General features: G+C 32.2%; 2 protein-coding genes and 1 pseudogene across 4 annotated transcripts; all 3 read left to right on the forward strand.

The window, feature by feature from the left end:
- The first annotated feature begins 632 nt into the window (after positions 1-632).
- Positions 633-1,040, forward strand: LOC120190286 (E3 ubiquitin-protein ligase RNF144B-like). The gene has a single exon (XM_039193384.1). It carries the CDS (start codon positions 633-635, stop codon positions 1,038-1,040), a length of 408 nt encoding a protein of 135 aa, XP_039049315.1.
- Positions 1,041-2,165: 1,125 nt separating this feature from the next.
- Positions 2,166-3,067, forward strand: LOC120190404 (annotated as a pseudogene).
- A 15,400-nt stretch (positions 3,068-18,467) lies between these two features.
- Positions 18,468-20,228, forward strand: LOC120190025 (protein ELF4-LIKE 4-like). Of its 3 annotated transcripts, none has more exons than XM_039193153.1 (2): positions 18,468-18,855; positions 19,633-20,228. In XM_039193153.1, exon 2 carries the CDS (start codon positions 19,663-19,665, stop codon positions 20,005-20,007), a length of 345 nt encoding a protein of 114 aa, XP_039049084.1. In that variant the 5' UTR covers positions 18,468-18,855; positions 19,633-19,662; the 3' UTR covers positions 20,008-20,228. The 3 variants fall into 3 exon arrangements, with proteins under 3 accessions (XP_039049084.1, XP_039049085.1, XP_039049086.1); XM_039193154.1 differs by lacking the exon at positions 18,468-18,855 and adding an exon at positions 18,918-19,375; XM_039193155.1 differs by lacking the exon at positions 18,468-18,855 and adding an exon at positions 19,404-19,428.
- Positions 20,229-23,054: the final 2,826 nt, after the last annotated feature.

Consider the following 23,054-nt stretch of genomic DNA (forward strand, 5'->3'; position numbering starts at 1 on the left):
ACTCTCAAGTGAACAGAGGAGAAAAAAAAACAAAAGGCGTTTGTGAGGGCTGAAAAGAGTGTGATAACTCCTTGTAAAGTGTTAAAAAACTGAAGAACGAACAACACAACAACTTCATTTAATTCTTCCATTGGAAGAGTTGCACGGGAAATTGATTCTCATAATCGATACACTGCATCTCCCCACTAATATTAATTAGTCATTATTTAATCCAATCCAAATGCTTAGGCTACGGTACTCAAGGCAAAACCCTCCACCTTCCTTTTGCATGAAATTATAAAATCTGGAAGTAGATGTCAATTTTATTAAGTGCTTATCTGTTCTCATCGTCTATATCCAAGTGTGGGTGAAAATGGTGAAAATAGAAGAGTAGCGTGATGGTGATACCATTAACTTGGTCGATGATTTCTATTTCTCGGCCCTATATGACAATGAAGAAATATTTCCAATATCTGATGAGAAATATGCACTCGAGTTACATTTGCAAGAGGTTTTAATGTCATCTGCAATCTCCTCTGGAACTGGGTCTGGATCCATACATCATTTCCAGACATATCAGCATGTCAACTCTGTGACAACTCGTAAAGGAAAAGAGAAACAAATCGGTGAGTCATCGAACTCTCTAGCTGTTAATGGCAGTTTGTCTTATTTGCATGGATGTCAATCCATTCGAGGAGATGTTTAGAAGCAACACTTGCTCACATTTGTTCTGCAAAGATTGCGTTGGCAAATACGTCGCCGCCAAAATCCAGGAAAACATAGCAATGGTTAAATGCCCCGATATGGACTGCAATGCTGCTTTGGAACCTCAGTTTTGTCGTTCGATTGTTCCCGGAGAAGTGTTTGATCGATGGGAAAATGTTCTTTGTGAATCGATGGTCATCGCGTCCCAGAAATTCTACTGCCCTTTCAAGGATTGCTCTGCCATGTTGGTGGATGATGGAGAGTCTGATGTGGTGCGATCGGAGTGTCCGGTTTGTCACAGGCTGTTCTGTGCACAAGGCAAAGTCGTGTGGCATGCCGGAATCTCCTGCGGCTAATATCGAAATCTGGGTAAAGACGAGGGATGATATTAAGGTAATGGAGTTGGCTAAGAACAAGAAGTGGAGGAGATGTCCGAGTTGTAAGATTTATGTGGAAAAGATTGATGGGTGTTTGCACATTTCATGCAGGTTTTGTTACTTTTACCTCTTGCCTCTATATATATTAATTATATATAATATACTATTAACATATATTAGGCAATAATTTTTGAGGGTGTATTTCATATATATGGAGGGGACTTTGATATAACGTTGGAGGGTACGGTTTTTTGTTGATATGCAACGTTCTTAAGTTGTCCTCAATGTAAAAGCTGTGGTCTTGGTTTATGTTTTTATCATCTATGTTCCCCCTTGAACAATTGAAGCAAACGGGAAATTGAAACAAAATGTAACAATTTTATTAAATCTCGTTACGTTATTAATAATTCAATCTATCATCCCATATAATTACTTATTAAACTCAGTTATTTTCTAACCAAACCCTAGGGATCAAATAATATAAATATAGTTGGAAAGACATCAGCAGAAAGGTAGCTAAGATAAGTCAACCTTTTGTCATAAAATTTGAGTGAAAATTAATCTTAAATTGTTTTCATCTCCTGCTTGTCCATCCATAGGTCTTCCTTTTGTCATAAAAGTAGCAGCTAAAAGACAAACTTGCTTATGGCATATGGATGGGGAGATCCCCGCCGATTGCTATTCCATAGCCATCTAAACTTTCACACATTGTTTTTTAATTTCATTTTGTCTGTGCCCCCTAAATCAAGTCACAGGCGCACTATGCATTATATATATATCTCGTAACCTGCAGCCTTTTGCAGAGCAAAATGCCGGCTTTGTACAAACTTTACAGCATTTTCATTCCACAATCATCAAAATTCAAAGCCATCACTGCTGTCCTTTTTCATGTTGTCTGTATTCCGCAGCCTTCTGTTGTCTCAGCACTTCGTATCTTTCAAAATATGTATTTATGTGCGTATAGTTAAGTGGTAGTTGAGGTTCTTCTACACACAAAGAAGGGTAGTATAAAACAGTGATCTATATACAATCTCCCCATCTCCCTTTCTGATTATATAGCCATTTACTGGATTGAAAGAAATTTTAAGATATTGGCAGATAAAAATGGAAGAAAATGTGCCCCCTAAGAGATCAGAATCCAACAAGGAGCATGGACGTCTGAAGAAGATAGAAAATTGGATGAGGTTATTGCAGTTCATGGTGCTAGAAGGTGGAGGACAATTGCAAAACATAGCAGGTAGTCACTAAGTAAATTAATCATATAGGCATATATAGGTTTGGTTTTTTCATTCTTTTTTTTTTGTAGGTTTAAATAGTGTGGCAAAAGTTGCAGGCTGCGATGGATGAATTATCTTAGGCCTACATCAAGAGAGGAAATGTAACAGACCAAGAAGAGGACTTGATACTTAGGCTTCATAAACTCCTTGGAAACAGGTTCATTAATTTGGATGAGTCTTGTTGCAATATCTTCCAAAGTTGATTATAAATGATCATTTTCCATTATGCAGGTGGTCTTTGATTGCAGGGAGATTACCGGGAAGAACAGATAATGAGATCAAGAACTACTGGAATTCATTTGAGCAAGAAATGAACCAGAACGAGAAACAAAGTTCAGGTTCGGCAAGACAAGGCTGCAAAACTCAAAGAGATTAGCGGAGAATGACAAAGAAGAAGCGAGAGAAGAGAACAACATCTGCCGGATGTGAGTATCCGAATATCGGCTTGATGGATGAGTTCTTTGATTTCTCCAACGAGGACACCCGCAACTTGGAGTGGGTGAGCAGATTTCTCCAAGTTGATGAGGGCTTTAACTGAAACTTTTATGGAACGGCAAGAACTTTGTTTTTATCCCCTATGATTATGATTCGTGAATGAGATGCAATCCATGTTGATCTGTAAAATCTTGTTATCCGTCAATGAATTTGGCAATGGCAGGGTTCAGGTATTGTTTTGTCAGCTACATATATCCTAGTTGCTTAAATAGTGAAACTACAGCACAAACTCTCGTGATTGGTATGACAATTGAGAATACAGTAAAACACAACTATATGCATATTGTAGTCTTTGGACTATAGTCCCTGAAAGGCTATAAAGAAAAGATAATCTTTCTTAAACATGGTGGGAAAGTTAAGGAAAAAGTGGGGGGGGGGGGGGGAGTGAAAAAGACCTGTCGTATTAATCTTATGATACAAAGGGTTACTAGAAGTGATATTCCCCCACTTTTATTGGGGGCAGATTAAGTGCAAGATCAGTACATATATAACGTCTGGAAAGAAGCAGTCCCCTGCGGAGACTTAACCGTGATGTAGTGGAAAATCATTGCCCTATGCATGCAGTCTTCAAGGAGAATCGGTATCCATTTTTTAGGACCCCCTTTCTTCACCTTTTTCACTTTGTCACTTCTGGGTCAAGCTAAGCTTGTTCGTTAAGCAAACGAAGTTCGGATACAAGTTGGGACAACAAAAAGATTAAGTATAAAGTGTGAAAAAGTGAAAATTCAGGGACCAAATGATAGTTAAGCCAAGTTGGAATTCAGAAAAACAGCGGATTGTGTTGTTGTATATTTCACTTTCACGCATATAAAGCCATGAAGACGGCATGTCGGCCCATATCTGACCGGTAGCTAGAACGGTCGGTGTCGCATTAGATGCTTCCCGGGCTCTCTACTGAGCCTTAATTTTTATAGCTAAACCATATCTGTTAACACTACCAAAATGGTCACTCCAGATTTTAACTGCTAATGTTCAGTTTTTAGGGTACTAATATTTTAATCACCTAACTGCAAACCCAAGGCCGGTTCTGACTTTTTCTTGGCCCGGGGAAAAATTAAAAATTGGGCCCTAATTAAAGATATTAAAAAATATACAATATAAAATTTAAATTAATTTTTATTAAAGTAAATAAATATTAATTCATTACAATATCAAAAATGTCAAAAACATATTTAAGCATATAAATACTTATAAAAAATATTGTCTTCGAGCATTTCTTGATGCAAAATCATTGATGATAGTGTCAACATCAATGTTTTCCAACATATTTTCTCAATATATATAGCTAGTCCATTCAATCTTTCTTGTGACATTGTTGACCTCAAGTAATTCTTCAATAATTTCAGCTTTGAGAAACTTCTTTCTGCGGATGCTACCGTTACCGGCAGTGTTAATAAGATTCGATAAGCAATTGAAACATTAGGATAACAATCTCTAGCTTTAACAAACTCGAACTTCAATCGCTAACATAAATACATTTGGCAAAGTCAATTCAACACTTTCATTCAGAAAAAAAATCATCTGCATCAACATCCGACAAATTATTATGAGAAAAAAATAATCTTAAAATATCTACTAGCTTCGAACCCCTTATTTCTATAGTTTTCAAAATATGAAATTATACCTTCCAACTCCTTTATTGTAGTATCAATGCACATTGATTTAGATTGTAATTTCTTACTTACAGTGTTGATAGCAAATAAAATATACCAGATAACCATCCAAGTAAGAATTCAAAACTTTGAAGGGCACTAGCTAAACTTTCTGTTTCACTTTTTGCTTTTGCATCATTACCACAATATTCATATAATTGTAACAAAGCTAACCTATTTTAGGAGCATGACTTTAATAGCTTTGACACTTTTAATTCGACTTTCCCATCGAGTATCAGATAAATATTTCACAGTTTTCGGAACATTATCACATAAAATTTTCCACCTTTTGGTAGAACTTGCGAACAATGAATATATACGTTGCACAATCCCAAAAAAAAGAAATAATTTAACAAGAATGTGCCATATCAGAAAGAGAAAGATTAAGATTATGACAAGTGCATGGCATATATAAGCTATAGGATTTATTTCAAGTAATCTCTTTTGAACACCTTGGTGTTTTCCTTTCATAATAGAACCATTGTCATATCCTTGGTCCCTCACATCATCAGTTCAACTCTCTAGAGATTGCAATGTATTTACTAATTCATTGAAAAGCCCCAATCTAGATGCATCATCCACTTTCAAGAACTCTAAAAAGTACTCTTCTTTTTATTTTGTTGTTTGACATATTTACGCATCGCACTATTAGAGTCATTTGTTCTTGATGACTTACATCAGGGGTACAGTCAGAATAACAAAGAAATACTTTGCCTTAAGGATGATCTTTAAATAGAAGTTTTAATACTATGGGCCAAGAGAGAGATAGTTCATTTTGAATGATATGACCAAGATAATGATAATGAATATTTCATTTTGAATAGTTCTAATATGGTCTTGCATAGGCAAATCAAATTCAGCAATCATTTCAATTAATCCTAAAAAGTTTCCATTATTCTCATCGTAAATTTTCTAACTAGATCCTTGAAAGCTAAATATTTTTAGCAAGACATTTTACAACACAAACTATTCTTATTAAAACTTGCCTCCAACGTTCTTTCTCTTTTGAAATTCCTTGTTGTAAATCTTTATCAAGTGTTTGATTAGTTTTTAATCTCACTCTTAATTCACTCCAAATATTCATGTTAGCCATATGCTCAATACTATTTTCATGTTGTTCGAGTCTCTCACTAAGATGCTTCCAATCATTTAATCCATCATTTGCTAAATAACTCTTATTGTTTGCTTTGTAAACAATTTACAACAAAAACAATAAACTTTGTCCACATGTTTAGAATAGACCAACCATTTTCTATTGCTAATCTCTCCATTACTCAACTTTTTAGAAAAATAAGCATATGAAAAATGTCTAGAATTGGCTAAGGGAAATTTCAAATTCAATTCTCTTATAGGCCCCTTTCAACTAAAATATCTCTAGATTTATTATCAAGATTACCCCAATTTCTAGGATCATAAATGTCCACAGCAGGACTAAGTGCTGATCAATCCCAACATCTTCAACATTAGACTCATTTTGTGCATGATTATGGACATTTCAATAGAAATGTCACCATCTATGATTAGGATATCATGGTAATTTGCATCAGTAACACCTAGATTGGTACAATTTGAAGAACTATCAAGATTATTTAAATTCCCAGCAATATCATTTAAATTTTCATTAGAAGACTCTCCTACTCCACTTTTAAAGAATTTATCAGAGCTCCCTTTTGTGGTTCTATTAAATCATCTATTTGTTTTTTTCTTTTTTCACTACCTGACAAATGTTTTTTAGGAAACATTATAACAATGCAACTAATGTAGAAAAGAACAATAACACCTGTAAATGGGAAGATCCTCGATCGAAGTATTTATACGCCAAATTCGCAACACCGTAATGATTGAACTTAGAAGGAAGATGAAGTATCTGCATATCCACATTTGACATTTCATATCCAAAATTTATGAAAAAAAAGAGAATAAGTTTATCTATAATTTAGAATTATATAAAAATAAAAAGAAAAATAATTTGGAAACACGAACTTACTTAGGATTAAAAATATCTTCAATAACCACAATTGATGATAAGTAATTGGTTGTGAATTGTGAGAAATATGAGAAATTGAAAATTGAGAACAATAAGAAATAAATTAATTTTACTTCAATGTTCTCCTATCATTTATAGGAAATAAAAAAAAGTAATCGTTATAGGCCCTTTTGGCTCTTGCATTAACATTATTATGATGAGAACATCCAAAAAAAATTAAACTCAACTTGCATTAATTTGCACTAATATTTATGAGTCATCTTGCATTAATGTAGAAATAATATATTAAATTTATGGTAATGTTATGAGCCCTCTTGCATTATGATGAGAAAACGTTTAAAAATTTTAAACTGAACACTAATATTTATTGGCCTTTGCATTATATAGAAATAATATATTAATATAGATGGGTCTTGCTTTTAATTTATTTATTAAAATATAATAAATTAATAAATTAAATTATGGCCTTGGGCGGGTGCCCCTCTTGCCCCTGCCAGAGCCGGCCCTGTGCAAACCCCTGACCACGATTAATGTTTTAGTCGCTCAATATTGTTTTTAATACTTTAACTATTAACTATTATTTCCTGAATAATTATTTGTATTTAATACGTACACATATATAAACCGATAAAGCGATTTCAATAAAAGATAGTCTTATTATTCTTAAATATCACGAATTTAAGTAGTTACGTCAACATAATGTTTATACCCTAATAATAGCTATGACATATTATAGATATAAATTATCTATAACACTTTAGATAAAAATGATACACATATACATATCAATATATTTATTTTATCAATATGAAATTTATGAAAAATATTAAATACTATTAATTTTTGAATCTATATACTTTATACTTTAACTTTTTTATACTTTTATAATTGAGTTAAGCGATATCAAATTAAATTATAGTATATTTTAAAAATATAAAATTTTACCTCACTCAATTTATAAGTGAAAAAATAAATTAATAGACATTATTAAAATTAGTTATATTATAAAATGATTTTATTAAAATTTTAAAATAATTACTTATTTATAAAAAGTAAATTACTATTGACTAGTATAATCTTTAGGTTTTATTTTATATATTATTGTTTAAGTATTGTTTTCAAACAAAATATCAAATTGAAATAAACACTTTAAAAATATATATTATTACAAATTATATCAATATGTATATTTAAATTTATTATTCTATGAATAAAAAATATTTATTCTATATTATAATTAATTTAATTTTTTATTTAACTAAATTAATTTTCCTTTTTCACTTTATTCTATTTGAAGTTAAATTTAAAATAATAAAAGACTTAATGCTAAAAAAGTGTTAAAATTTTGTACCCAAAGTTAACTCTATATCTCTAAAAAAAATTCGTTAAAAATAAATGTCTAACGTTTTTTCTGTTATATTTTTAAATACCTATCGTTTCAACATTACTATTTTAAGTTACTATATCATAATAACTGTAAAAAAAAATTTAAAGTTAATCAACCAATCAATGTTTGACTCATGGTATGATTTTTAAAAGTTAAAATGTATAAATTTTCAAAAATAACTTATATCTTTTCCCACTCCGCCGCGGCATTCAACAATTTCTTCGTTCATGAATTGAAACTCCCGTCATTATTTAACAATTGAAACTCCCCCGCGCCATCGTTCAGCAATTAAATTGTCTGCCGTTATTCAACAATTGATTTCTACTGTGAGTAGGACGGGCATGGGTTGGGTAGGTCGGATTTTTGATCAACTTGACTAACCTAAAAATTATGTATCCTATATTTAACCCGATCGATTCGAAAATATATATCATCCATTGATTTAAATCTAATCCGACTTTTTGAGATAAAATCTGAACTGACCCGAAATAATATATTTATTAAAAAATATTATTTTTGTTTAACAAAAATATATATTTAATTGAAAAATATAGAGAGAGATACATTATTGTAATTATCCTTAAATATAAGGTAAAATTATATTTTTTTGGGTCTGGTTGGGTAAGATATTTTTTACCCTAAATCCAACACAAATTCTAAAAAAATCTGACCCGATCATATCAAAATCTATCAAATTCGGATCTCATGTCCATCCCTTTACTATGTTGTCCCTCCCCATCGACACCACTCCCGTTGAAACCTTCCGACCTTTTATCTCTCACCAGTACCCCCTCGACTCGAGAGATCCTAGTGAGCTCCTCACCTCTCACCAGTGTAGTCGTCGGTGGCATAGGAATAGGGAGAATTTTATGATTTTTTTTTTGTAATTTCAAATATTTAAGAATTTTTTAAAACGTTTGATATATATTTTTAGCAAAAATAATTTAAACATTTAGAATAACTTTTGATATAATTTAATCACATATTTTTATATTAAGTCATAATAAAAATAAGACTCGTCGAATTGGCAAACTCGTTATGTTCTTATTCAATTCGATGAAACCTGACCCCTACTTATTTCTTCGTATGTGTTGTAGAGTTTTAGTAATTATTTTAGGGTAAAGTATAGTAATGGTCACTTAACTTTTCTGATACTTGCATTTAGCTCCCCCAACTTTTAAAACTTGCAATACAGTCCTCCAACATTTAGTCTGTTTGCAATATGGTCCCCCGACGTAACCGACCATTTGACGTTGTTACACTTCTGTTAGTACGTTTGCAATATGGTCACTGAACTTTTCAGGTGCTTTCATTTAGGTCCCCCAACTTTTAAAACTTGCAACACTGTCCTCAATTTTATTCTAAACCCCAAATTCCTTTTCGATCTCGAATTTCATTTTCCGCTTCTCTCTTCTCATTTCTAGCATAACTTTTCAGTCAGGGATGCATGGGAAATTCTAATCTAACTTTGAATTCTGTGGAGGTGTTGACTTGAATAAGAGTCCATTGAGGGAAGACCCGACCAAGGGACTATTGGAACCATCAACGATTCAAGGTGTAATGTTAGATACATGTCATCTCAAGTGAAGCATAGATGTTCGATGAAATGTTTGTGAGAAAAAATGGGGTTAGAAATGCAGAGTTGAAAAATACTACTAAGATGAACTAAGAATGATTGTTGAAAGTTACCAACAAAGCTGGAATTATTTTGTATAAATGACATATAATAATTTATTCATTTAATCCTTGTGGTTAAAGATTTTCCAACAGATGATCAAATATAATGAAATCCCAAACAGCGCCTTCACCTCCTTCACCTCCCAGTCTCTTTCGCTCACATGCACTCTCGTTTGGTTTTTGTTCTTCAGGTTTCTGCCATGTTAAATTGTAAACTCAAGCAGTGCTCTGTCTTTCAGCTTTTTATTTACAAAGAAAAAATGGAGGAAGAATTGCTGAAACGCAACATCGATTGCGTTTATTTCTTAGCTTCTCCCCTCACTTGCAAGAAGGTATTTATTTTCTCTTTTTGGCTATCTGGAAGTAAGCTTTTCCTCTTTCGCACTTTTCCAATTTCAGCTGGCATTGTGTGTTTTTTGTTGAAATTTTTATGTTTCTGGAACCGCATGTCAAGGATTTAGATATTCAGTGTTAGTTTTGAACCAAAATCATCTAATTTTCTTTCTTTCTTCTTAATCAAAACTTTTAGTACTCCTTATGAAATATATTCAGTCCATCAGAATAGAAGTGAAAGAGGGTCCTAGGCTAAATTTTTTTGATCTTCTTGTTTAGTTTTTCTTTAAATTAGGGATTTTTTGTGAGTATCGACATAGTGAAATCGCCAGGCTTAATACGAGAGACTGCTGGTACTATTTTACTGGAATTGTATTGATCCGACCTGTGATTTTCGACATCCTGTGAGCTCGTATTCTTTTTAATAAGTTCATGTTGATTATGGGTATAACACCCATAACCCGTACAATTATACCTATACATATTATATATGTCACCCGAATTTTTAAAACCATTTTCAAATTCAAAAGAGATTTAAAATTTATTTTCTTAAAATGGTAACTGATATTATAAAAATATCATATCATATAAATTACGTTTCATTATAACAAATTTAACTTAAAAGATTTTTATGAATAGTACCGTGAACAATACAAAATGAACAGTGAGGGTATCGGTACCTGTAGCATGGTATCGGTAACCCTATAGCATTCTGGAAAATTTTTAAACGTGGGTACTGTTTATTACTATTCCTGATACATTTTGTTTCCACCTGGATGCATAGTCATTGGACTATAATGTTCTTGAGAAAGAATATATTTCTGGAGGTAACCCAATCACAACCATTCGATACGAACCCATAGATACAATAATAATGCCTTGATAACCATTAATATTGAATTCCTCCTCTCAATCTGGAGGTAACCCAAATAATAATTCTAAAAAGACATATGAAAATTCCCTGGTTAAAGAAATATCATATGATATTACTTCAGATACTTGAGTATCTATCACCTTAGCTACAAAAGCTATACATCATTTTTACATCGTCTTAAACATAATCATTGTTGATATCACATTAGTGATGATTTTGTTTTTCATCAATCACTATTTTTTTTATTTCTCTGCATGTTTCTAAATTAATCGCTTATTGCGACCATTAACCCAACCTTAATGCAGAGACAACCAACTCATTATCAAAATGATCTTAAACTCGTTAATGATAATCCCATAAGATTGACCAGTAACATAAACTCCTAAATCTTTATCGGACATTTACTATTTGTCCGACTAACACTTGTATCATGACCCATAGGTCTTCCCACTATAACATCACTTAATATCAAGTAGAATTGAATATTTCTACTTTGGAATTCCTTATTTCATTCTTAAGGAAATATATATAACTTATCCAGATCCATAGAAATTATTCTCAAACAATTGAAACATTTTCCATCTCAAATGAAAGTCAAAATGTTCAATAAGAAAACTTGATAAATTTTTAGCAATAACTTCATAGCAGTTAATGCTAAAATCACATTATCAAGCAAATTTACTATTTTTCCTCTCACTATGAACTTGACACTTTTCAAGTTCTTGAGAATCCATCTCAATCTATATAGTATTTCATTGTAGCATAGAATGGTATACAATCCATTTTCGCAAACTTACATTCGCAAGATAACTCTATCAAGTTTTATGGATTTGATATTTATTCTCAATCCAACTCATAATCATTTGATTCACTAATAACTCATCTTTCTGTAAACTTTTATCGGAAATCATATTTACCGCTTATTTATTTCCTCTTACTCAAATCAACAATGCTTTAAACAATTTAATGCTTAGTTTAAATATTTCTCACTTATTTAAGATTACCCGGAGGAACCTCAAAATCATCACTAGATTCAAAAATTCTGTCTGGATCCTCATCCGATTCGACTTTTCTTGTAATCCATTTAAACTTTTTAATGGATTCTTCCAATTCAGAAACTTCATTGAAAGCTGGGGCATTTCTTCCACAAAATGGAGGAAAATCCCTAACAACACTCACCCTTTTAAGGCGTGATACTGAAGTCATGTCAGATTCTCTTGGGTTGATTTCAATCTCGACTTTCTTTTCAACATTATCAACTTTCTAACCTTTATCTTTAGTTCCAACATCTGAACATAGTCAGAATCATCATACATTAATGAAGAGTAACTTTACTCACAATAAGCATCATCACAATATATATACAACTATCAGTAACTTTTGATATCCTAGTGGCATGTATACACTTTTTAACTCAAAACAAACTCGGTTTAGTCCTAGAATCGGCTAAACCTGTAGCTCTGATGCCAATAAATGTAACACCCATAACCCGTACAATTATACCTATACAGATTATAGATGTCACCCGAATTTTTAAAACCATTTTCAAATTCAAAAGCGATTTAAAATTTATTTTCTTAAAATGATAATTGATATTATAAAAATATCATATCATATAAATTATGTTTCGTTATAACAAATTTAATTCAAAAGATTTTTATGAATAGTACCGTGAACAGTGAACAGTGAGGGTATCAATACCTGTAGCATGGTATCGGTACCCCTATAGCATTCTGAAAATTTTTTAAACGTGGGTATTGTTCATTATTATTCACTGCTACAGTAAACGCTACAGTTATTATTCACTGCTATAATAAATTCAATAAAATATATAAAACTCATAAAATTACCATTTTGTTTCCAAATTTGTTCAACAAATCAAATTGAACATTAGTAATTACATGTCACTATCTAAGTCAAAATTCCATCATAGGATGTCTTACTGATATTGAAATATACTCTTCGATGCTTGATGTCACTTTGAACGCTTTATTCCACTACTGGCTTTTTACCTACGCGTGAAAATCATCACACGCTAAGTATATACTTAGTGAGGCAATTTAAAATAATAAACAGTGCAATACAACTCATGCATGATTTTCAATGTCATAAACAAATGCCATAAGATCTTGTTACATGCATGTCCAATATTTTACCATGATCAACATAATATAAAATTTCTTACCAATATATTTTCCATTTATCTCATAAGCTCGTAAGCTTATTTTACGAATATACTTACCATTTATCCCATAAGCTCGTAAGCTTATTTTACCAATATACTTACCATTTATCCCATAAGCTCGTAAGCTTATTTTACCAATATACTTACCATTTATTCCATAAGCTCGTAAGCTTATTTTACCAATATATTTGTCATTATTCCATAAGCTCGTAAGCTTATTTTCATGTTTACCATTTATTAACCAATAAACTATAACCCAAAGTATAACTGTATGAGGAACCCGGTATAGGAGTCAAATATTGCACCGAAGTGCTGAGGTCGAGCTTTGCTCACATAATAATGCACCGTAGTGCTAAGGTCGGGCTTTACCCACCTAGTACACCGTAGTGTTTTGTACATTGTCTTTGCTAGACACTTTGAGGCCTGCACTATGTGCCTTCTCTAGACACTCTAGTGCTACCTAATATGCAGCTACTAGACTCTATGTCAAAGTATATTATCATAATTTAACAATGGGGCAGCTCATACCCAAAATAATTTTCATGGTAAAATATCACATTTTCCATAATCAATGTATTATAATTTCATACCATGACATATCAATGTCATGTCAATTTATAAAAAAATGACATAATATCATGCTGATATAAACAAGGTCGACTTATCGCAAGTCTTCCTGATGATGTATAAAACATCCATGTATAATGTCATGTATGTATTGCATTCACCTTAACACTTTATATCTTTCAAAATATGTGACTCACTATTGTCCACAATAAACCTTTTTATACTTGACTTGCTTCAATCGCAAATCAATCATGATCTGTATAAATCACAAATTAATAATAATACATATGTTAGTATTTTACTAACATAAACATATCCCATAACAACTCCATAATATATTTGAAACTCATTTTCAATTAAAATACTCAATACTTAACAATTCCTTCTAACATTAAAACCAATTTTTCCAATTTATACAAAATGGTCATTCACCATATTATCACTTAGAATTTCAATACAAAAATTCCAGTATTGAAATTATTACCATTCAAATGCTTTTACAAAAGCATAATTACATTTAAATACCCAAACTATGCAAATGTTGTGCTTAAATCACAAATCTTTTCAAACTTCCAAAATAGTCATATTTCACATCTAACACTCATTTCAATTCCCAAACAATAATTTCCAACATAGTACATCAATTATATAACACTTACACAACAACCTATCAATTTTCCATATTCAGACAACTCGCACTACCTTTAAAGAATCAGTATTATGTATTGATATACACACTGAAATTTAATTCCGTTTACTCTGTTGAAAACTAGACTCGAATACGAATCTATCCATATAAATAAATCCTTCTAATTCATTATGTACAATTTATGGTGAATTTTCAAAGTTGACCAACAGAATCTGTTTTGCAGAATCTGCTGTTCAATTTTTTTTCTGACCTTTCCTTGGTTGAAAATTCATATATTTTTGTATACACCTTGAAATTGATCCCCGTTTATTTTTAAAAAAACTAGATTGATATATGAACACAAATATATAAAAATAACCTCCAAATTTGTTTTAAATAGTTTCTGGTGAATTTTCAAACCCACTGCTAATTTCAAAATATAAATTGTTTTCTTTAACCTCATCCTTAGGTTCTTCATCAATTCTTACAACCAATTCTTTAAAATCACTTAACTCTTCATAAACCATAAAACACAAGAAATCAACATCCCCTTCATCAACTCAAGATGAATTTGAACACTAACAATATTATCATGCAATATTGGTACCAAATAATAGCGTTTTTCGCATATAACAATTTTCTATTTTCAGCATACTCAAAATCCTAAGGAAATTGCTTGAAAATTGAATTGAAGCTTTCTCTTACCTTAGGAGAAAATCCATACAGCTTTGGAGAAGAAGATGAGCAATTTGGATGAAATGTTGGGTACATTTCATCTTTGTTTAAATTATATTCCACTATAAATTAATATAATATTCATTTAATTGGGATAAGACCAAATCACCCTTAATGAATCTTCTTATTCACCATAAAACCATGACAACTCATCCTTATCATATTTCAAAGTTAAAGCTGAATTATTTTGACTTTCATTTCCGAAATTTCCCCTGAAATTTTCAAATCCTACGTTTTAGTCACTAAATTCCACTGTTTCAGTTAAATCTGAAAAATTGCACATTTCCAAACCAAATTTCTCTGATCCAAAATATTAAAAATAATATTTCCAACCATTTTATAACATCCTTCAAATTTTTATAAAATTCCAATTTGATCTAAATTTCCGATTCCTTGCCGGCTTTAACCCTTTATAATTTTTTTTACTAAAATTCCAAATCCAAAAATATTATTTCTATAAAACCCCACTCTCAAGAATAAACTATCTATTTATGGAATATAATTCTTTTTAGGAAATTTATCACTTAATTCCCTAAACTTTTTCCCAATTTTCTACTTTGCCCATCAAACTTTCAAAATTTTTCATTTTGGTCATTGTCTTAATTTTCGGGGTATTAAAATAGGACTGATATATCATGAACGAATTTGATTTTTTTACATGTTTTGAAAATTTTACAGTTGAATCTGTATTGAATTATAGCTTTAGAAGATAATTTTACATGCACGTAACTCGAAAAGCATCATGACATGATAGTTTATTTGGAGCAGCTACTTGATATGTTGCCAGATCATTGCACATTTGCACCTTCATTTTTGGCATATATATGTTTGTTGCAGTGTCCTCTAAGTTTTACAATATTTTTTATTGCTGACATGTCATGAATTTACAAGAATTATGGGGTTCTATGATTTTAGTTCCGATATCTGTTTTAGATTCTCATCATGTTTGACTATTGAGGAACATTAAACATGGAGCATTAGAAGAAATTATATGTTAAAAGGGTAGGTCATTGATGCATTTGCAACTGGTAATGTTGTATTTGATATCTAATGTTTATCTTAAACAACCCATTTGACGCCTTAGCTTTTGGAGTGACAATGATCGAACCTCTTTCCCTTTATTTATTAAGTCCTCCTTTTGAATGAGTTATTAATTGATATTCTTGGTTTATTTTAATTATTACTTGGTTGTATGTTGTAGTCCTATGAACTAAAACTCTCTTATATTTTCGCAGCCGTTGGATGTGCATGCTCAAGTTCCATCCAAACCTATTGGATTGTTATACCAAAGTGCGACAGCTACAAAAAATACAATTTGGCCTTGTTACTTTTACTTCACAGGTTTATGCAATAAACATGGTAGATACACTTTTAATGTTCAAAGTGCAACAGCCGTTAGATGTGCATGCAATAAACCTCAAATTTATATTAAAGTAAACACTATCAAATAGCAAATTCATGTTCAAAATTCCAAAACACTTCAATTACATTCTAAACCTTAAATTCTAAAATACTTTAATTACATTCTAAACCCTAAATTAAATTATTTTAGAATTTAGGATTTAAAATATAATTGAATTATTTTAGAATTTAGGGTTTAGAATGAAATTGAGGATTGTGTTGCAAGTTTTAAAAGTTGGGGGACCTAAATGCAAGCATCTGAAAAGTTCAGTGACAATATTGCAAACGAACTAAATGTTGGAGGACTGCCGCATCATCTTCTTCTAACGGCAGTGTAACGGCGTCAAACAGCCGGTTACGTCGGAGACCATATTGCAAACGGAGTAAATGTTAGAGGATTGTATTACAAGTTTTAAAAGTCGGGGACCTAAATGCAAGCTTCAAAAAAGTTTAATGACCATTACTATACTTTACCCATTATTTTATTCTAAATTTATTCTATTCCATATGGCAAGCCAAACTGAAGTACATCCAAAATATTAAAATAATATTTCCAACCATTTTATAATATTCTTCAAATTTTTGTAAAATTCCAATTCGATCTGAATTTTCGATTCCTTGCCAGCTTTAACCCTTTATAATTTTTCTTTACTAAAATTTCAAATCCAAAAATATTATTTCTATAAAACCCCACTCTCAAGAGTAAACTATCTATTTATGGAATAAAATTCTTTTTAGGAAATTTATCACTTAATTCCCTAAACTTTTTCCTAATTTTCTACTTTGCCTATCAAACTTTCAAAAATTTTCATTTTGGTCATTATCTTAATTTTGGGGGTATTACGATGGGACTGATATATCATGAACGAATTGGATTTTTTACATGTTTTGAAAATTTTATAGTTGAATCTGTATTGAATTATAGCTTTAGAAGATAATTTTGCATGCACGCAACTCGAAAGGCATCATGACAGGATATTATATTTGGAGCAGCTACTTGATATGTTGCCCGGTCATTGCACATTTGCACCTTCATTTCTGGCATATATATGTTTGTTGCAGTGTCCTCTATGTTTTACAATATCTTTTATTGCTGACATGTCATGAATTTACAAGAATTATGGGGTTCTATGATTTTAGTTTCGCTATCTGCTTTAGATTCTCATCATGTTTGCCTATTGAGGAACATTAAACATGGAGCATTAGAAGAAATTATATGTTAAAAGGGTAGGCCATTGATGCATTTGCAACTGGTAATGTTGTATTTGATATCTAATGTTTATCTTAAACAACCCATTTGACGCCTTAGCTTTTGGAGTGACAATGATCGAATCTCTTTCCCTTTATTTATTAAGTCCTCCTTTTGAATGAGTTATTAATTGATATTCTTGGTTTATTTTAATTATTACTTGGTTGTATGTTGTAGTCCTATGAACTAAAACTCTCTTATATTTTCGCAGCCGTTGGATGTGCATGCTCAAGTTCCATCCAAACCTATTGGATTGTCATACCAAAGTGCGACAGCTACAAAAAATACAATTTGGCCTTGTTACTTTTACTTCAACGGTTTATGCAATAAACATGGTAGATACACTTTTAATGTTCAAAGTGCAACATCCATTGGATGTGCATGCAATAAACCTCAAAATTATATTAAAGTAAACACTATCAAATAGCAAATTCATGTTCAAAATTCCAAAACACTTCAATTACATTCTAAACCCTAAATTCTAAAATACTTTAATTATATTCTAAACCCTAAATTAAATTATTTTAGAATTTGGGATTTAAAATATAATTGAATTATTTTAGAATTTAGGGTTTAGAATGAAATTAAGAATTGTGTTGCAAGTTTTAAAAGTTGGGGGACCTAAATGCAAGCATCTGAAAAGTTCAGTGGTAATATTGCAAACGGACAAAATGTTGGAGGACTGCCACATCATCTTCTTCTAACGGCAGTGTAACGGCGTCAAACGGCCGGTTATGTCGGAGACCATATTGCAAACGGAGTAAATGTTGGAGGACTTTATTGCAAGTTTTAAAAGTTAGAGACCTAAATGCAAGCTTCATAAAAGTTCAATGACCGTTACTATACTTTACCCATTATTTTATTCTAAATTTATTCTATTCCATATGGCAAGCCAAACTGAAGTACTGCAGCACCAGCAGACGAAGTAAACGAGGCGAGGATAATGAAAACCAGAAATCAATAAAATAAAAAAATCTCTGCCTGACTCTCTTCAAAGTCTCGAGAAAGAGACAAAACATAGAGGGAGAGAGGAACCAACAAACAACGTTAATAGTCGTGTCTTTTGAGTATGTCAATCAAATTATCCAACCTCCCATTCATTCTTGTATTCTCTCTCTTTCTTTCTTTTCTGGTTTCATGATTTCAGGGCCTCTGTGTTGACTTGATTCTAATCTCTTTATCTCTCCCAACCATCTCCAGAAGCTTTAGATTTTTCACTTCCATTATTTTCTTTATTTCTGGTCAGAATAAAAAAGAAATCCGAATCCCATATTTTTTCTGGAAGGAGATTCCAATTCTGCTGTTCTTTTATCCCGTCTCTCGCTCGACATGTCTTGTGGCTTCAAGGTAAGAAATGGAAAATGCATATCAACCCAGATTTTGTTATACCATACTTGTATTGTTTTAATGGTGTTGTTTCTTCTTCTTTTTGTGTTGATATAATAACTATACATTTACCTGCTTTTTAAGCTTTTTCCTCACTTTCCATTGTTTTTGAGGGAAATGGGTATATCTTTGTAACTCCATATTTGGAACAGCAGCTGAAGAAATTGATTCCTAGTTCCTTAATATTCCCTTTTTTACACCAAAATTTGTTTTCCTTTCCTGTCTCTATTTTCTTTTTAATTATGTCTTTTTAGATTTGGGTATATGATTTTGTGGGGGTCTCTCAAAATAAGAACTTTGGTTTAAAATTTGCTTTTTGTGGGGAAATCAGTGATTTTTCCTCTTTAAACACAAAAACAAAACCAAATTTCTGTGTTTTTGTGCGTGCTTAATACATTGTCTTTTATTATGCACACACACTCTTAATATCTTCTTGGTTGCTAAGAAATGTGAAGAACGGCAAAGGAAAATAATTTAAGCAGTAATTTTATCCAATTCCGGACTGCTAAAACTCTTTGACTTAAGCTTCCTTTGGTGAATGTTGTGCCTCCTATAATACAAATTAGAAATCTATGGTCCTAAAACTTCAGTTCACCTTTCTTTTGCATTCATTTTCTTCTCAACCAAATAGGGACCATGTTGTTCCATGCCTTTCCTTGTTGCATTTTTATTATTTCCTTACAATAATGAATGTCACTTTTATCCTTTCATCTGTCCTAATTTGGATGTGTTATGCAGGAATAACACTGGTTTTGATTGAACTGTGGAATGGAAGGTAATATATATCAAGGGTTTGGTAATGGAACTCAAGTGGATGGCAAGGTTTTGCAGACATTTCAAAAGAGTTTTGTGCAAGTCCAAGACATCCTAGACCAAAACAGGCTGCTAATCAACGAGATTAACCAAAATCATGAGTCCAAGATCCCCCATAACTTGAGCAGGAATGTCGGGTTGATTAAAGAGTTGAACAACAACATTAGAAGAGTAGCCAATCTCTACGCCGATCTCTCGAGCTCTTTCACCAAGTCGATGGAGCCATCATCCGAAGGCGATTCGGCCGGGATGTACGAACCTGATGGAAACGTTAGTCAGAAGAGAATTAGATCCGAGTAAATTTTATCAAGCTAAGCCTTTTGTTATGAATTATATTATCTTCCACTGTGGAATATTGAAATAACATCCTATGAGATTTACCGTTGTAGTGATGTACAACTATGTTAGTATCTTGTTTGAAATCAAAGCATTACTTGTTTAACATCAGCAAATCGTGGCCTGAAACCAGTGGATTGTCTTCACTTTTTTGTTTGTTTAATAAATGAGATAGGGTTATCTTATCTGTACTTGGTCTGCTTTTTTAATTGTTTATTTAATGAGGCTAGTGTGATTGCTTAACTGTCACTAAATGCTTTTTCTAGTTTAATTTTCATTTGTCAAGAGAGTTGATCTGCCTTTGATGGTAACTTTCGACAATCAAACTTTATTCTTCTCCCATGTTTGTCAAAAAGAGATTCTTGATTGCTCCTTGCAAGTATAGGGTTGGTATATACTGTTTAAAACCCTTTTTGAACGTTCTTTTAAGTTTGGAAGATCCTTTTGTGGTTGAGACGCTGTAGGCAAATGTGAAAACTCCTTGTTTTCTGGCATCTTCATAAGCCAGAAGCAGATTTTATAGTTTAGGACATAAAAAAAATGGAGATCAATTATTGTTTCTGTGACAGCAAGGACAAAACCAGACCGAAACTGTCTGAAACATGTGATGATAATTGAAAGAAAAGTTAGGCCGATTAGCACTGTCAGCCTGGTAATCCTTTTGGGGTACTTTTGTGAATTCCATTCCTGATTTAACTTAACAATTCTTCAATCAACCATTGCCTCAAGCGTGAATCATGTTCTGAGGCAAATGATATATCCAAAGTATTAATCTCAGATATTGCTTTTAAGAGCGGCATCTTAATGATGACTGAATAGATTATATTCCAAAGATAACAAATGGAATCTGAAGGGCTTTTAAGTTCTAATTGATTTTATATTATCAAGTTTTGTTTTAAAAGTGCTAGCCATGTTATACATGGAGCATATATTAATCTTAATCCGGTTCAGGGTTAAGCTGGATTTGTTATTCAAAGAAACAAATAAAAGCTATATTTGTTTTGAATAAATGCAAACACAGTGGAAGATGCATCCGGTATGGACAAGTCAAGTCTCCACATGAAAGAGAGGAATCCGACAATAAAGAATGTAAGATTGTGTCCGTACTCCATTGTGTCATTTCTTAGTATATGTTCTCTTTTATTTTTTTTATTGCACTAAAAGAAGAGATCATATTTGTTAAATGTTGGCATCACATTGTTGAAATTCTAATATTTTAAGCAGATAAGATCATATATATTTTTATAATATTTTAAGCAGTTCTTAACGTTTAGATCTACCCCAGATCATGTACGTTGCTGCCCCACGTCTTGCTTGTAATTTATGTTTCCAACAAACTAAGCACCAAAATACTGTGATTCCATGATATTTACTGGTAAAAATATCCCAATCCATTCTATTTTGATTCAATTCGATATGATTAATTTTTATTTTTAAAATTAAATTTCAGATTAACTTAAATTATCTTAAAAATTTGCTGTTCCATTGGAGGCATATATAGATTTAATAATGACAATCTAACTGAAGACATCATAGGAAAACAAACAAACAAATGGGTGCACTTTTGTCTTTGTTTTTTGCTCGGATATGGTGCCACTGTCATGGCAGCTACTGCTCTGTTTTCTCCATCAATCTGGTCAAACACTCTTTCCAATCTGAAACCTTCTCTCCTCCATTGACAACCTATTTTTCACACAGTAGAGTTGTAGATATCAATTAACTAATTAATGGGAAGGAATATAAGACAAATGGCGAAGAGAAATCAAAAGATTATTCCATTGCTTTTCTTGCGCCTTTTGAACGGTACCACTTCACCTTGTTCAGATATTCTTTGTTCCCGTGTCAAGTCGGACACCATGCTGTTGAAAACTTCTCAGCATTTGAAAGAGCGGCTTATAGATGAATGACAAAAATGAAAAATGGAAGAGTGGCGTTAAACTTTTGACTAGAAAGTAGCAGTGGGATGAATTAGACGGAGAACAGTTTAATATTGCATGTGTGCCTTTTTTCCCCTCCTTAACAGATGCAGACATGATTATTCGCAGACCTCAAATGTGAATCTTGGCAGCATCCTCCATGCCGAGGCTTCCACTTCCTGCACAAACCTGTCATTGGTGGCTTTGGTGGGAATTGTTAGAATCTATTATGATGAATATGATTATTTTTGGTGCTCCCAAAGTCCGCAAACATTTATTCTGGTTTGTAGAATTCAAAGAATCAAGAATCAGGCTTCATTGAGTGATTGAAAAGAGCATCTGAGAAATATTTTAAAGTTTCTCTTCTTTTTGTTGGTCAGTAATAAGAGATGAATCCAGATACTATAATATTGACACAGTTGTCTTAATTTCAAGCATCGTCTCAAGTTTCTCAGAATTGCCTTCTTTCAGGAATAAGTCACAAGGAAAATGGGTTAAGCTACTAAAACAAACGGCCATGCTTTTTCATCCTTCGACTAAAGCTGTATATTGTTGCTCAGATTTCTAGTTAACTGCGACAAGGCTAAGGAGGATTACCATAATGTAAGTAGCATGCTTGGTCTTAAGACTAAAAGGCTAAAATGGTATACCTCTTCAAAGCTGAAACCTTGTGTTCCACCAGGAGTATTTTGCAACTTTCCTGCTCTAATTATGGTGTATCGAAATCCTGAAACCATCAGTAATGATTCATCTTTCTCAGCTAACTTTCTTTGATTGTTTGTCATGAGAGCTTGAATGCCACTGCCTAGCTCTGTAAAGTGTAAACAGACAGCTGCAACCTTTGTAAACCACAATCATGCAGAAACACAGTTTAAAGCCTTTCTTTTGCATGTGAGATCAGGGAAGAGAGAGAAAGAGTACTTGAGGCAAGAGAACTATATGTTCAACACCTTTAAAGCTCTCAACTCTTGATAAGAAACCTTTCTGCAAGACAAGGCAAAAGTTACAAAATTTTAATGGCAACCAGAGCAAAACAAACAATGCCAAAGCATTAGAACATAATGGATGCCAAAGCATTAGAAGATATATGAAGTT

The sequence above is a fragment of the Hibiscus syriacus genome, unplaced genomic scaffold (assembly GCF_006381635.1).
Source record: "Hibiscus syriacus cultivar Baekdansim isolate YM2019G1 unplaced genomic scaffold, ASM638163v2 tig00116962_pilon, whole genome shotgun sequence".
Lineage (NCBI taxonomy): Eukaryota > Viridiplantae > Streptophyta > Magnoliopsida > Malvales > Malvaceae > Hibiscus > Hibiscus syriacus.